This window comes from Eptesicus fuscus, chromosome 15, assembly GCF_027574615.1.
Source record: "Eptesicus fuscus isolate TK198812 chromosome 15, DD_ASM_mEF_20220401, whole genome shotgun sequence".
Taxonomy (NCBI): Eukaryota; Metazoa; Chordata; class Mammalia; order Chiroptera; family Vespertilionidae; genus Eptesicus; species Eptesicus fuscus.
In genome coordinates this window covers 40,510,211-40,524,902 of record NC_072487.1, presented here as the reverse complement: position 1 = coordinate 40,524,902, position 14,692 = coordinate 40,510,211, and the positions used below count along the sequence as shown (strand labels likewise).

At 42.8% G+C, this 14,692-nt stretch overlaps 1 protein-coding gene across 1 annotated transcript in view; it reads right to left on the bottom strand.

The window, feature by feature from the left end:
* The window catches only part of PCSK5 (proprotein convertase subtilisin/kexin type 5), a 408,183-nt gene that overhangs the window by 79,721 nt on the left and 313,770 nt on the right, over positions 1 to 14,692 (bottom strand). Inside the window, exons 22-24 of the mRNA XM_028146315.2 lie at positions 8,820 to 8,956; positions 4,437 to 4,643; positions 3,087 to 3,155 (exon numbers count right to left, since the gene is read on the bottom strand). Of these exons, the coding sequence (XP_028002116.2) occupies positions 3,087 to 3,155; positions 4,437 to 4,643; positions 8,820 to 8,956 (413 nt within the window). The remainder of the gene's footprint in view (positions 1 to 3,086; positions 3,156 to 4,436; positions 4,644 to 8,819; positions 8,957 to 14,692) is intronic.

Genomic DNA, 14,692 nt, shown 5'->3' with positions numbered 1-14,692 from the left:
TGCATTTCTGCTTTCAACTCAATAAACATTTACACATTTATTGTGCATTTATTATATCAGTAGAGGCCTGGTGCATGAAATTCATGCCTTGGAGGCAGGGATGCTCAGCCCGGCCTGCACCCTCTCCAATCTGGGACCCCCCTCGGGGGATGTCCGCCTAAACCAGCAGTAGGACATCCCTCTCACAATCCGGGACCGCTGGCTCCTAACTGTTCATCTGCCTGCCTGCCTGATCTCCCCTAACCCTTCTGCCTGCCTGCCTGATGACCCCTAACCGCCTCTACCTCGGCCCCTGCCACCGTGCCTTTGTCCGGAAGGACAGGACGACTGGAAGATGTCCAGTCTATCCAGTCTAATTAGCATATTACCCTTTTATTAGTATAGGTAGGCATGCTGCTAGTTCTTGTGGGAACGGAATGTATAAGTTAAAGAGCATGTTCTCAGGTAGTTGTGTTTTTTTTTTAATCCTCACTCAAGGATATATTTTCCATTGCTTTTTAGAGAGAGTGGAAGGGAGGGAGAAGGGCGGGGGGGAGAGAGAGAGAGAGAGAGGGAGAGAGATTGATGTGAGAGTGAAACGTCAATTGGTTGCCTTCCGCATGCGCCCTGATGGGGGCCAGGGATCAAACCTGCAACCTAGGTACATGCCCTTGACCAGGTATTGAACCCAAGGTGTTAGGGGCCAATGCTCTAACCACTGAGCTGCACAGGTGAGGGCATTCTCAGGTAATGTCTAGGCAGAAACTACCTATGTGTACATACCAAATATTACTGTAAAGAGTATTACTATTGGCCTACAAACAAGGAAAAACAAGAAAAGAGAATTCTACTGGAGAGATCAACAAAGGCTTCAGAAATAAGATGATAGTTGAGTTCAGCCAAGGCATCCCAAAAATCCATAAGGCCCAATATATACATTATAAAGTAAGAGGAATTTTAGAATGTAAAATGAGAAATTAGCAGTATTTAAAGTGTTCTAGTCATCTCTTCCGTAATCACTGCACTTTGTACTTTCTATTCTGGCAGGTTGCCTTGCAAAGGATTTGGCTCCAGGTGCGTCCCTTTGATAGCCAGAGAGGACCTTACAGCAGGATCACAGCCATATTGACTTGGAATTCCAGTGCAGGCACATAGTAGACAATTAAAATTTTATAAAGGAGTGAATGAACTAAATATTTTAAAAGCACTCTGTGAAGTCAGTTGAACTTTCTAATTTTTACAAGTTGACTATTTTGAGTATTGAGTCCCCAGATGGCTAGCGTGTGCTATAGAATTCGTTATCCAGTGGCTACACTTGGTTCCCATCTTTAGCCAGGTCAGCTAAGGGTAGGGTGGACCATGCAGATCCCCAGTGATCATGGTTGCCACTGCTCCCACCTCTATGCCAAGATCCTCACTGATCCTGAATGGGTCCACACACATTCATACATCCTTTAAACCCGAGAGTCAGAATCACAAAAAATCCATGTTTGAAATTTGACAGGCGCACATGCAGCTTGTTGGTTGTGCGCATGCGCACGCACACCCCCCACACACATGCCTTTTATAATGCACAGAGATGCTAGCAAGGACACATAACACACAATAGCAAAGTTGCAAAAGAGGCCACAAAAATTAGCTGGGATGTGAAACCTAATGTGCAAATATGGTCTGAAATGGGAAAAAGGATAATCAGTATAGTCAAAACATTTATCCTTGCTCCCTGCAAGAATGATCACTTCTTATCACCTCATAAGAGACGCTAGAATTTGCTTATCATTTTAATTTTCGTGCTTTTATTACTGAAGTTTAGGTCTAATTTTGCTCCCAAGAAAATTAGCATTTTACCCTTAACTCTCTGACCTAAATGTTACCCCCTTCTTAAGTATAACTCCATTATTATTTTTTATTTTTCAGTAATATATGCCCCATTTCATAGTGAAAGACAATGGGAGAATGGTATTTAAGTTCCTGAAACTTCTATTTTGTAGTTACAGATATCACAGAAAATACATCATTTCCATTTAAGTCAGAGAGAATTGGTGAGAGCCATCAGGTAAATTATAATTCATGTGTAAATTTAAGAATTAAGGAAGCCCATTAGAGAAGTCACCAGCAAGCCCACTTAATGCTGGCACAGTCTGACCCCTTGCAACTTCACGAGTGCTTCATGAAGCATTGGCTTCACTGGGCAGCTTATTAGAAATGCACATTCTAGGGCCCTACTTAGACCCATGAATCAGAATTTGCATTTTAACAAATTTCTCATAGTATTTTGCGTGCACATTAAAGTTTTAGAAGCATGAGTTAATCACAGGGCTTTCATGGAAACTCCATGAAGAGAAATTATTCCATCAATCTTTAATTTTGGTTGGGTTTTCTTTTAAAGATCCACAGACCCAAATGCTTATTAGTTTCAGTATCTTGCCTAAATTTACATCATGATGCATTCCTGGAATTTGATGGCCTCCCTGCTTTTCATTTTGCATCCAATCCAGTGGTGCCTTGTGGTACAGATTGTCCCTACCTCTCTCTGTCCACAGGAGAACCAGGTGTGCATGGGGAGAAGAGAGGTGCCAGTGATGTGAATTAGAGAATTATGTGGAAGACTGACAAGAGCTTTTAATTGTATGATGGGGATTTCAGCTCACTGTCACTACATTGCTTTTTCTCAAAGGATTATCTTAGGCTTAAAGTCATTTTTGCAAAGGAGCACCCTCTAACTCCTAACAGGCTTCTGCGTTTCACATACCAAGTGAGTGATTAGGCATATTACTTTGCTTGATTTTATTTCTCTCCCATCGTTGTTCATTTTCAAATCAGTGATCTCAAGAAGCTAAGGAGAGGCTAGGTCCCCGGCACTTAGAAACATGGTTGCTATAGGTATCCCCTGCCAACAAGCTAACAACCAGAGGAAAAGATACCTGTCCTTTCCTAGACTTGAGTTTCAAGAAGACAAGCGACCTATCCATTGCAAGGGAGTAAGCCCACTTAGTGGATATTGATGATGACAACAATGGCAAGAGTCTCTGCTGCAGGAATGACAGGGTGTGTGGAAAAGGACACAACTATTTCAACTCTTGAATCAACAAAGGAAGATGACATACCCAAGCTGCATCCCAAACATCCTTCTTCGCAAGGCACACATTCTCCAAGGTCTGGGTCTTGGACTTCACCTATACAGTGAGAAGAGTGAAAAACAATTCATTTTCACGGAGTGGAGACACATCAGTTGCTATGAAAATAATGTTCGTGTGTAGCTTATTTTCAAGCAAGTAGTAGAGCAATTATGAAACCCAAAACCATCGTTAAGGATCTATATGTCACCCACAATTTTATCTCTTTCATTAATTTACTTGATTAAATCACACTGATTGGGTACAGATAGAACAGAGTGGGACTATATGCCATGCAACTTGTATTGAAATTAAGCTGGTAGATTTTATTTGTTAAAGAAATAAGTTCTTCTGGGAATATGGAATTGGGCATATAAATAAACAGGCTCTCTCTTTCTGTTTTTAATCCTCACCTGAGGATATGCTTTTTATTGATTTTGAGAGAGAGAGAGAGAGAGAGAGAGAGAGAGAGAGAGAGAGAGAGAGAGAGAGAGAGAAACAGAGAGAAACATTGATGTGAGAGAGAAATATTGATGGGTTGCCTTCCGTATATGCCCTGAATGGGGATTGAACCCAAAACCTAGGTATGTGCCCTGACTGGGAATCAAACCCACAATCTTTTGGTGAATGGGATGTTGCTTCAACCACCTGAGCAATCCGGCCAGGCTGAGGCTCTCTCTCTTTTTATCTGGCCTAGAAATTATCTTGGAGCTCTCTCTCTTCAGCATCAGATTAGGCATAATTCTTATACAGAGCAGAGAAAGTTTGCAGTATTCTTACATGGAAAAGTGCTGTTTTTAAAATCTCCCTCTTCCTATGTAAGATAAGGAATTGGTCAATAACTATAACTTACAATTCACAGAATATTTTAATATTTTCAGGTAGTTTTAGGTAGGATGACTCTCTCTGGCTTCTCACAGCAACCGCCTTGGTGCTATGCTCTCCCTTTTACAAATGAAGACACCAAGCAGCAGAATGCAAACTGATTTTGTCCAGAATCTCATAACTAGTCATTGAGAAGGAGAAAATTGTTGGCCACGACTTCCAGACTCTCATCTAATTTTCTCTCCCCGATACCCTGCCCATGAACCCTCCACTCAAGATCGATTTCTGTGTGATTAATTGCAATCATTATGGATTATGTCTAGGGAAACCCAGAGAAAAAGTGTGTAGGGGCAGAGAGAAGGGCAGCAATCACTGTTCCCCTTTGATGTATAGTCACGCAGAGTCATCTCAGGCACTGACAGAAAACCAAGAAGACGATTCGAGTGTGGGACATGTAGGGGTACAGTTCCTCCTGCCACCCCCTGGGGCAGGGCAGTGGCCCCAGAGCAGCCTTACCTGGTCCGCACACTAACTTCTGGCAGGTGTGGTTGGTGGACGCCATGAAGTAGCCATTTGTGCATCGCGTGCAGATGTCTGCGCTGTGGCACAGCTCACAGTTATCGGGGCAGGGCAGGCAGGCGTGCTCCTCTGCAGGGTAGTGCCCCACTGGGCAGCTCTCCCGACACTCCCCCAAGTGCAGGAAGCGCTCCTGGCCTCGCTTATCTGAACAGATACAGAAGCAGCAGCAACAACAACAAAAAAGGGAAAATGTACACAATTAAGCATAAACTAATATAATGAAGATATTTTATTTAAATAAAACATATGACCGAGTGCTTAGGCTCCTAGGGGGCCAGAAGTATGAGAATGGATTTAATAAAAAGTGCAATATCTGTACTTGTAGTTGAAAAGTTTTTCTTGGGGTCCTTTCAGTGTCTATAGAAGCCCACAGACATGGAGGCTAGAGATCCCATGAGAATAAACAAATGCTTACTGATAGACATGGTTTTTTTTGTTTGTTTTTTTATGACAGTGCAGTCTTGTAGAATGATTTTGAATTCTGTTATCAAAATCACATGCTTGTGTTAGCTGTCTGAATTTTTGCGTGGCTGCCAGTTCCTACAGTGGCAGCCATTCAACACTAGACCAAGCACACCTCTGACGCCTTCATGTGCATCCCTGAACGTTCCTGAACTCTGCCAAGACTGGATTCTACCAGGAAAGAATCAGCAGTACCCCCAGCATGAGACTATGGGAATTTACTCCTGGATGAAATGGAAAATTCTAATGAGTTACAAACAATTGCAGTTAATAAAAAGGATTATCAATATATTTAAAAAGTGAGATTGATATATATAGATGCACCTAGAGGTCTCCTACCCTCACGAGTTTTTTAGTTTGTGCTGAGTGTGTTTGGGGTATCCATCTTCTCTGAACCAGGTCTCCCATATGTTCCGGCTTCTGAAAAACAGCTGATCTGTGCTACCCGCATAACTGGGGTCTACTGTTCACTCATCATGTAATCTACCACATGAAGATCTAGAACCACTGGCCTTCAAAGTGCAAGTGGCCGAATTTGTGGGTAGAGATAGCACGGATCCCATGTTACAAGTTCAGAAACTGAAAGTTAGTATAATGTTAGGTTGAACCACATGAAAGTGCCAGCATTCAACTATTTTTTTTTTTTTTTACCTGTAAACTTGCTTAAACCACTCTCAAATGGTTTAACCTAATGTTTCCTATTTAATTGTTCAAATACAATAAAAAATTCACTCTTGGATTACAGGCTCTGAAGCCACCTGTTCTGGTGGAGATTTCATGCCAGAAGTCTGATGGTTTTTGTGGGGACAAAGAAAATAAAGAGGGCTTCCATGGAAGTGGTGGAGTAGCGTGCCTGCTCGCTTCATGTCTGACAGGGGAGTGTTTGGGAGGATGTAATGTGCACGTGGTGATGCTGCCACTATAGGCCAGTGTTGTGGAGCACAAAACCCTGATCTGGTGGAACCTGAATCTCAGGAGACCACACAAGGGTTAACCTTCCAAGTTATGTTCTTCTCAGGTACATTATGAAAGCCTAGCAAACCCCAATTTCCATGGCTCATTCAGAGATGACCCTATTTTTCCATATGAGTGAAATCATACAGTTCTTAGCTTTTTCTGACTGACTTATTTCACTTAGCACAATGTTGCCAAGGTCCATCCATGTTGTTGCAAATGGCAGTATTTCATCCTTTCTTATGGCTGAGTAGTATTCTATTGTGTGTATGTAAAAGTGAAACTCGTGAACATAAATAGCATTGTGGTGGTTGCCAGAGGGAAGGGGGTGGGGGGTAAAGAGGGTCCTAATATATGGTGACGGGAGAAGATTTGACTTTGGGTGGTGGGCACACAGTGCAATATACAGATCTTGTAACATAGAAACCCACACATGAAACCTATCCTATATAATAAAAGGCTAATATGCAAATTATCCCCTCGACCAGGAGTTCCACCAGGGGGCAGGGCCAGCCAGCCAACCACCCGTAGCCCCTCCCTCCAGCTGGCTCCACACCCCATTGGCTCCCCCTAAATCTGATAGGGCGGGCCAGACCCCACCCGTGCATGAATTCGTGCATCAGGCCTCTAGTATGACCATATTAACTCATGTCACCTCAATAAAATTAATTAAAAAATGGACAAAAAGAAAAGATCTTCTTTTTAAGAGGGCCAGATTTCTCAGATATAGGTAGGACGAGCTGAGGGAGAACAGTGGTAAGCCTACTCTCTTTCTGACCCACAGTTTTACATTCTCTACACTTTCATGTGACATCAACTCAGGATACAGAGGCTTGGGGGCATTTAAGTACATATTTACTGAATGATTGAATGAGTAAGTGAATTAATATTTAGCAATATTCCTATTTTCCCAACATTCCAAATGGATCTTAAATAATGATGATGGGTTCAGATATTAGAGAAAATGTCTCCCAATCCCATTTTTATTGTTTAGACATGGATTTATTCTCTCTACAGCTTTGGATATTATAATTTGGATTTAAAGGACAGAAATTTGAAGGGTTTTGGTATTTTAAATATACAGACGCTGCAAAAGGAGGCCATTTAGATGCCATGTCCATGGCCAGCTTTCCCCATAGGCTTGGTCCAAGAGTATGCCAAGATTTGGCCATTTTTCTAATAGCCTGAGTACTGTGGCAGCTCACTTAGTTGGGTCTGATAGTTTGGATACCCCACCGATTTAAATCCCGTGCATAAATCTGAAAGGAATTTTAGATGCCATCTTATCTGTGCTTCTCTTTTTTGCAAACAAGGAGAGACTTAAAGAGGTGAAGTGAGGAACTAGAACCAGGATTTCTGACTGTTGCTACTGATGTTCTTTCTACTGAATAATTCATTCATTCAGTTATCTTGTGTGCCTTCCATATGCCAGGCACTGTGCTAGTGCTAAAAAATACAACAGAAAACAGGTAAAACCACTCACTGCTCTTACAAGGCATAGTCTTATGAACAAGATAGGTATCAAGTGAGAGGTGGCTTGTAACATGAGAAGTGCAGGATTCCAAGGATCCTCCTATGAGGGGTACTTAACCTAGAAAAGGAGGGTAGGACAACCCATATTGAGGAAATGACGTTGCAACTGAGACCTAACGGATGAATAGAAAGAGGTCAGGCAGACAATGAGTGGGGAACATCTCAAGTGAAGTCTTTGAACAGCTAGAGAAATCAAATGCCCATAGGAATAAGGAAGTATAAACAGTAACAGTAGTAGTAATAACAATAAGTGAATATTTACTGAGTGCTTCTTATATACCCAGCCTTGTTTTAAATGCTTTATTATTCTATCTCACTAAGTCTTATTTCATTTCCAGAATAATCCTAAGAGGGGCAACCATGATCATCATCTTAATAAATGAGGAAGGAAACAGAATGAGCAGGCTGGAGATAAAATTTGACATAGATATACTTTGTTTACATAAAAACACACAAATAATTTAAATTTATGCAAATAAATGTGTTATTTCCTATGTTTCCACAAAAGCACGATACTATCAGTTCCTAATTTTTCTCAATTTTATTATAAGCAAGAATAAAGATAAATAATTCTCTTTCCCCAGAAATGCCATGTAGGTATGCTGATGGTGGTAACTGACAGAATCAGAATCAGTGAGAAACTGGGAGTGATGGGAGTTGTGGAGAAATGCTCTCAGGCCAACCATTTGGGGAATGTGGACCCAGTGTTGTTGCTAGATCTTCCAAGTTTTTAAGAGCAACAAAAAAACTCAGGTTTTTCTTCGAAATTTCCCAATTTTAAAATTAAGGTAAAATAAAATATGCATCTGTCCCACATGAGGTCAAAGTAGGGGTCAAACGTCAGAGGACCTTTAACATCGTAGAATATAATTCAGCAGCAGCATAAACTTTGAATCATCAAAACTGGGACAGGGAAGTCATATTTGTGTTTTGCAGTGGTTACTTTGTTCCCACAGGGCGCTGACAACGTCTAAGTGGCATAGCTCTTGGCTGAAGAGAACTTGACACAACCTCTATTACAATATTTCTCAGAAAGACTGAATGTGTCTGCCTTAGTTTCCTAGCTTTTCACTTTTACCTCTATAAACCTTAGCTTAACTGTCTCTCTCATGTCTGACGTCATGTTCTCATGCCCTTCCTTTCTCCTTCTCTGGAAAGACATCTCGTAGCTTCTCTCTCATCTCAGAGGCAGCGAGTCTACAATAATGTAAACTTGTGTCCTGACAGCAAGCAGCCACACTCGCTAATGAACAGCTGCCTAACCTCAACCCCTTCACCCCAGAGATGAAGCTTCTGAGTCAGACCAGACAATGTCCCTGGGAGAACAGGTCTGAAGCAACGAAGAACAAGTGACCAAACAGACTCCCTCACCTACTCCACAGGAGGTGCAGTTGGAAGGCTCGTTTCCCTGGCATTCTTGGCAAGTGTAGTGGCATAGATGGCATTGGTTCTTCAATGCAAATTTTCCCGAGGGACAGTCCAAAACGCAGCGGCCATCATCCAAAATCCTAGAGGAAAAGCAGACTTTTAGAGTTTGTAAGGGTGACTTTCTGGAATAGCCTTCAATTTTAGAACATGTGGTGTTCATGTTTCACTGCACAAACTTGGTTTCATTGTTCCAGAAACAAGGGGGATGCCTGGGACTGATCATCTTAGACCGTGTGGAATATTAATCATGTACCCATCCTTGCTTGGCTTGAGGGTTGGACCTAACAGCAGCCGTGCCAGAAACTGGCTGGGGATGCAGTCCTGATCTGGATTGCAAATAAGCTATCCAGTGCCGGCAGAGATTAAACCCATATTGTAGGCCCCAGACAATCCCAGCACACAGTTAGAGGATGGTCTTTGAATTTTTAAGGCGCTAAATGGAACTTTGAATCCAGAGACCTTGGAGAAAATATCCTTCCTTTAGATATGATCATGCCCACACTTTGCAAGGCAGATGAGGGGTGGGTGTGCAGAAAGGGATGAGATTCCAGGCATCGGTCACCACCATCTTCAGATGAGAAAAGGGCTCCCAGAGGGTAGAACGAAGCACTGTCCTGGGTTTAGGTGCTACTTATAAACTTGGCCTATGCATATGGCAAGTATGTGTGTCATTTTTGCAAAGTTTCCTGAAGTATAGGGCACCACATTTCTATTTTCTGACCATGTTTTCAATCCCCTATAAGGGCATTGCAGATAAGTTAGCAGCTGAACTTCTAAAACCTTTGGTTTTATACCCATATGTCATGGCTAATATTTTCATAGTTTTGCTTCTGTTTTACCCTTGCAAAGTAATCCCAAAATCGTATGTGGTTAAGTAAATTGTATTAAAAATGTGTCCCAAGTGCAAGACTCAGATAGGTAATGTGAATAGATGAGGTGAGCTGGGGAGGGGGTGGGGTGGCTCAACCCCCAGAGCGTCTAATTCAGTAGGTCCACCAGGGAGAGAGATGAGAAATTGTATTTTTGACCAGTTCCTGGGTAACATTCATGCTCTGGTCTAGAGAACATACTTTGAGAATTGCTGCTCCACCTTCTGCTCACTGATAGTCTGAATGGATTACTATGGAGTTTGCTAAATGACTCCTACCTAATACAGGTGGTACCAAATGGGTGTCTTGTAGAGTGTCTTTAGAGTAGCAGCCACTGTGTCAGTTGGATGATTAACTGAGCATGTAGTACATACATGCCCCCAAGGGCATAATGCTGGCATCCAAGCCTGGGAGAACTAAGGGCTACAAAAAAGGGCAGAGTTCCCTTTTCTCTCCACCACCCCTCTCCACTCAGACTGGATGCACATGGAAGGCCAGGTGTAGGGCTCATGCCACTGGTTCCTGGGGTGGCACTGGCCCTGTTTCCATAGGTAGAGCCAGCCCTCAGCTGGGATAGGCATTTGAATTCCAGGCTTGGAGGAAATTGGGGTGGGATAAGGCATGCTGAATAGTGTGTTACTTGCAGCCTTCCATCTTGTTCCTACTCCCTGAAAGTCTGTGTCCTTTGCATCTGTTTGGAAACAGAATAGGATTAAAGCCAACAGCATAAAACAGAAGGCTGCCTCACTCCCCCCCCGCCCCCGCCCCCACACCAGGTTTTGGTCACCCTACCCAGCACCACTGGTATGAACAGTCTTCTTGGCCCCCACTGCAGTGCGTGGAGTCCAGCCCTAAACAGACCCGCACACATATCTGGGTGTCCATGTCAAAGCCTCTGCACCATGGCGTATAATGAGAGGACTGTGTTCCCAGCCCAGACTTTTAGCTGATGGCACTAAAGCCAACTTGGAATATCCCAGCCCCACCCTGCCTCTGCTTTCTGAGCTAGAAGATTTTTTTCAAGGGATAATTTGGATGTGGCTAGTTAAAAAACAAAATAAAACAACCTCCCTTTAAGAAAAACTAAGCAAGAGCCTTCTGAGGTTTTTAAACAAGGAAGCCACTGGACGCTCTGTGTAAAGGAGAATGGGGCGTGTTTATTTGCGAGGGTTCATTTTCTTGCTAAAAGAAGAGGGGATGGAAAATTCATCACCATTTTGTCCTTTGTAGAAAGGCATGAAAGATTGGTTTAGGGATAAGTTATTTCTCTTGAGAAGGGCAACTAATACTGTCAATGATAGGAACCATTTAAAATCACCCAGAAACTGGGGTGGGGGTGAAACAGATGGTGTAATATTTTTTATGTGGGTAATGGGCTGCCTTTCTCACTTGAGTCCTTGATTTTAAGAAAGTACTAAGCACATAATGGTGCTTTAAATTACCTCCCTCCCCCCCTCCTCTCAGGAAAGCACAGGTGACCTACCCAGTTTTTGTAAGAACATACTTCCTTCTAAAGATGGGACTATAGAGAAAACAGTCATGCCTAAGTGCCGGCACAGAATTACATCACCCCCCCGTTCCCCCGACCCCCTCCAGAAAACTTGCCAAGGGACTTAAAGCAAAGTACCACTTCAAGTGGCGCAGATTTCCACCGACACCAACAGATCTTCCCAGGTGGAGAACACATACCTTGCCCTGGGCTCCATGGGGCTGCTGAAAACATTTAAAAACCAACTCAAGCCATCTTTGGGATCCCCGGTCATCCCATTTGTGGAATTCTGAGACACTCAGGCAAGCTCATCGCTACAGGGGAAGCACTTCTCTCCCCAAGTCATGTGCGCTCTTGGCTTTTTATGAGCAGTGAACCATCCTAGGTCCATCAGGGCTCATGGAAAGGAAGAAGGCAGCAAAACCAAGTGCTAAAGCTGGGCAGAAGCATGCTCTCAACATTGGCACCAAATTTTCCAGAAGCCCCAGGGTGCGTGTGTGTGTGTGTGTGTGTGTGTGTGTGTGAAAGAGAGAGAGAGAGAGAGAGAGAGAGAGAGAGAGAAGAGAGAGTAGAGTGAGATGTGAACTGAAACAGAAGAGATGGCAAGTCAGGGTTAGCTGGTCCTCTGTGCCGATTGTTGGTTTGGCCTAACTAAAGCCATCACAAAGGCACCTCATGTAACTTCTGGGTGTTTTAATGTTTTAACAGAAGGAAATCTGGCAAAAAGTCTTCTTTTCTTAAATTCATTGAAACATCAAACAAAACATTTGAGGTTGGTAAGAACAGAGGTAACTTTTTAAAAAATATATTTTTATTGATTTCAGAGAGGAAGGGAGAGGGAGAGAGAGACAGGAACATCAATGATGAGAGAGAATCATTGATTGACTGCCTCCTGCACGCCCCACACTGGGGATCGAGCCCACAACCCAGGCATGTGCCCTGACCAGGAATCAAACTGGTGACCTCTTGGTTCCTGGGTCCACGCTCAACCGCTGAGCCACACCCAGCTGGGCCAGATGTAACTTTTAAATGCTTTTAATTAGTTCCTTAACTCTAATTTCGGGGCTGGTTTGGGAGATTAGCTTGGGCCATGAGGATCAGGGCATTACAGAGCTCTCTGTGTTAAATGAAAGAGGCAAAAGCACTCCAAGTTTTCAATAGTCTTTAAGGATCTAAACCCAAGGGTTGATGGAAATGCAAAGGAAAAGCTAGAAGATGAAGAGAGGGCTTTTAAGATGTTGATTTCCTGTAAAACAAGTTCCGAGTTTTAATTATTCTTTAAAATTTTAATTATGGAAAAACTTAAACATATGTAAAATAAACATCACAATACACCCATTGTATTCTTCACTCAGCTTTAACAATTATCAACACATAGCCAATCTTACTTCATCTCAAGCCCACTAGTTTACACCCCCCCTCTCCACCCCACCCCATATTGTTTTGAAGCAGATCTCTAAGTTAAAATCATTTAGGGATGAACTTTATTCTACCAGGACTGGAGATCCAAAAGCTTAAGAATAGGAAGAAACTCGAAGAGACCACCTATTTTGATTGTTCTGTTAGTCTGCCCACGCCCCTGCCCCAGATCCATTGGTCAGCATTCTCTGTAGTGCTGTGCTGGAGTTGTGCACACTGGGTGTGCATCCCCAAGCCCACTTCTCTCATCTGCAAAGGATGTTTCTCCTTGGCATCCAGTTAATTTCAGGCAAAGGGAAACACCAGAGGGGGGGAGGAGAGACTGGGATATTTATTCCAGTGAGAGCCACAAATCTGCTTCCTCCTTCCATGGTTCTGGAGTGACGGTGTCCCCTCGAGCTCCAGTTTCTATAAGGCATCCCCTCTTCCATGGCTGCAGCTTTGGCTTCGGGCACACGGTGTTAAAGCTGCCCCACTATTGCTTGTCTGTGTGCTTCACCATCCCTTAACTTTGCGTTACCTATAAGAATTCATGAGCCTCGCACCTAACTCAGCTGGGCATGAACCAAGTGCTCAAGGCTCTCTTGAATGGACTTGATTCTACTTAAAGAAATACTTTGGAAAATACTTTGCTGCCCTTTCAAGAACAAGTAAGTCCGCATCATCTTTCAATGTAGTTTCTTTCTTCTCATCTTCTCAAACCCACTTCCAGGAAAATGCAGATAAGAAAAGAAGTCGGGTGGTTCATTGCCATGATACAATGCTCTTTCTTGGACATAGTTGCAAGTAGTTGACATCAAGGAAGAGAGATGGGGAAAGAAACGGAGTGCTCAGGGAGATGAGAAGAAAATTGTTCCTGTGGAACAAGATTTCCTTAGGAAAACATCCTGGTTCAAGGCCCATACACATATATATTTTTTTTTCTCCAAAAGCTAAAGCTTGGGCTGCTTAAACACGTTGAGCCACCTAAATGGTCCAGGAGGTGTATATCTGATCTTGTACCAATGGGCTTAGATTTTGTTAAATGGCCATTTATGATAGTAGAATTTTTTTCTCACTTCTGGTGAGCCCAAGGGAGTGATGACTTCTGGAAGATGTAGTTGCTTTATTAAACAAATGCTAAAAAGTTCTCTTAGTTTAAAGATGTCCAAACATGTATTGGAATTTGATTATTGATATGGTGAGGAATTAGAGGAGAAACAGGACCCATTTTCAGAAAGCTCTCTGTATCTAATAGTATGCCCTGAAACTGCTTTAAAGCAAATTCAATATTTAGAGGCATAGATATCTCAATATTGGAAAATGTTACCACAGTTAGCATTGAGAGTTCTTAAGGTTTCTTTTGTGTCTCCCTCCCTCCCTCCCTCCCTCCCTCCCTCCCTCGATCCAGCCCTTCCTCCATCCTTCCCTTCCTCTGTCCCTCCCTCTTTCCCTCTCTTCCTTCTCTTTTTGAGGGAGCTATTTGGAGAGCCAAGCCCATGCTATTGACTACACACTTTATAGTGTTCAATAAAACCCACATTTATTGAATTATTACTATATGTTGATCACTGTGGGGGAATAAAGAGACAAATACACCACAATTCCTGCTCAGGATATTGCAGTCCTGAGGAAGAATTAGATGAAATCACTGTTGTGTAAGGCAGAGGGAACGTCCATCTTAGAGATTCACCTGCCACTGAAGCAGCCTCCTCGTCCTAGTCTTGGGGGAAACTCTGCTTCCTATGCATTAAGCAGAGCAGTGATGAGGCCATTCAAACACCCAATCAACTGTTGCTAAGTGCTAGAATCAGAGGAGCGTTGACTAAAAATACAACAAGATCCCAACTACCTTCATTAGTAGAAATTGTCAGTGTATTAGCAGAGATGCTCATCCCATTCAGATACTTGCTATTTCCTCATCCACTCAGCTATCGGACATTTATTGAGTGCCTACCATTTCTAACACTGTGATAGAAAATAGAGATACAAAGATGAATATTCCAAGGGGTGTGCAGTCTGACAAATGAATGTCTTAAAATGTCGCAGTTGCTCTTACG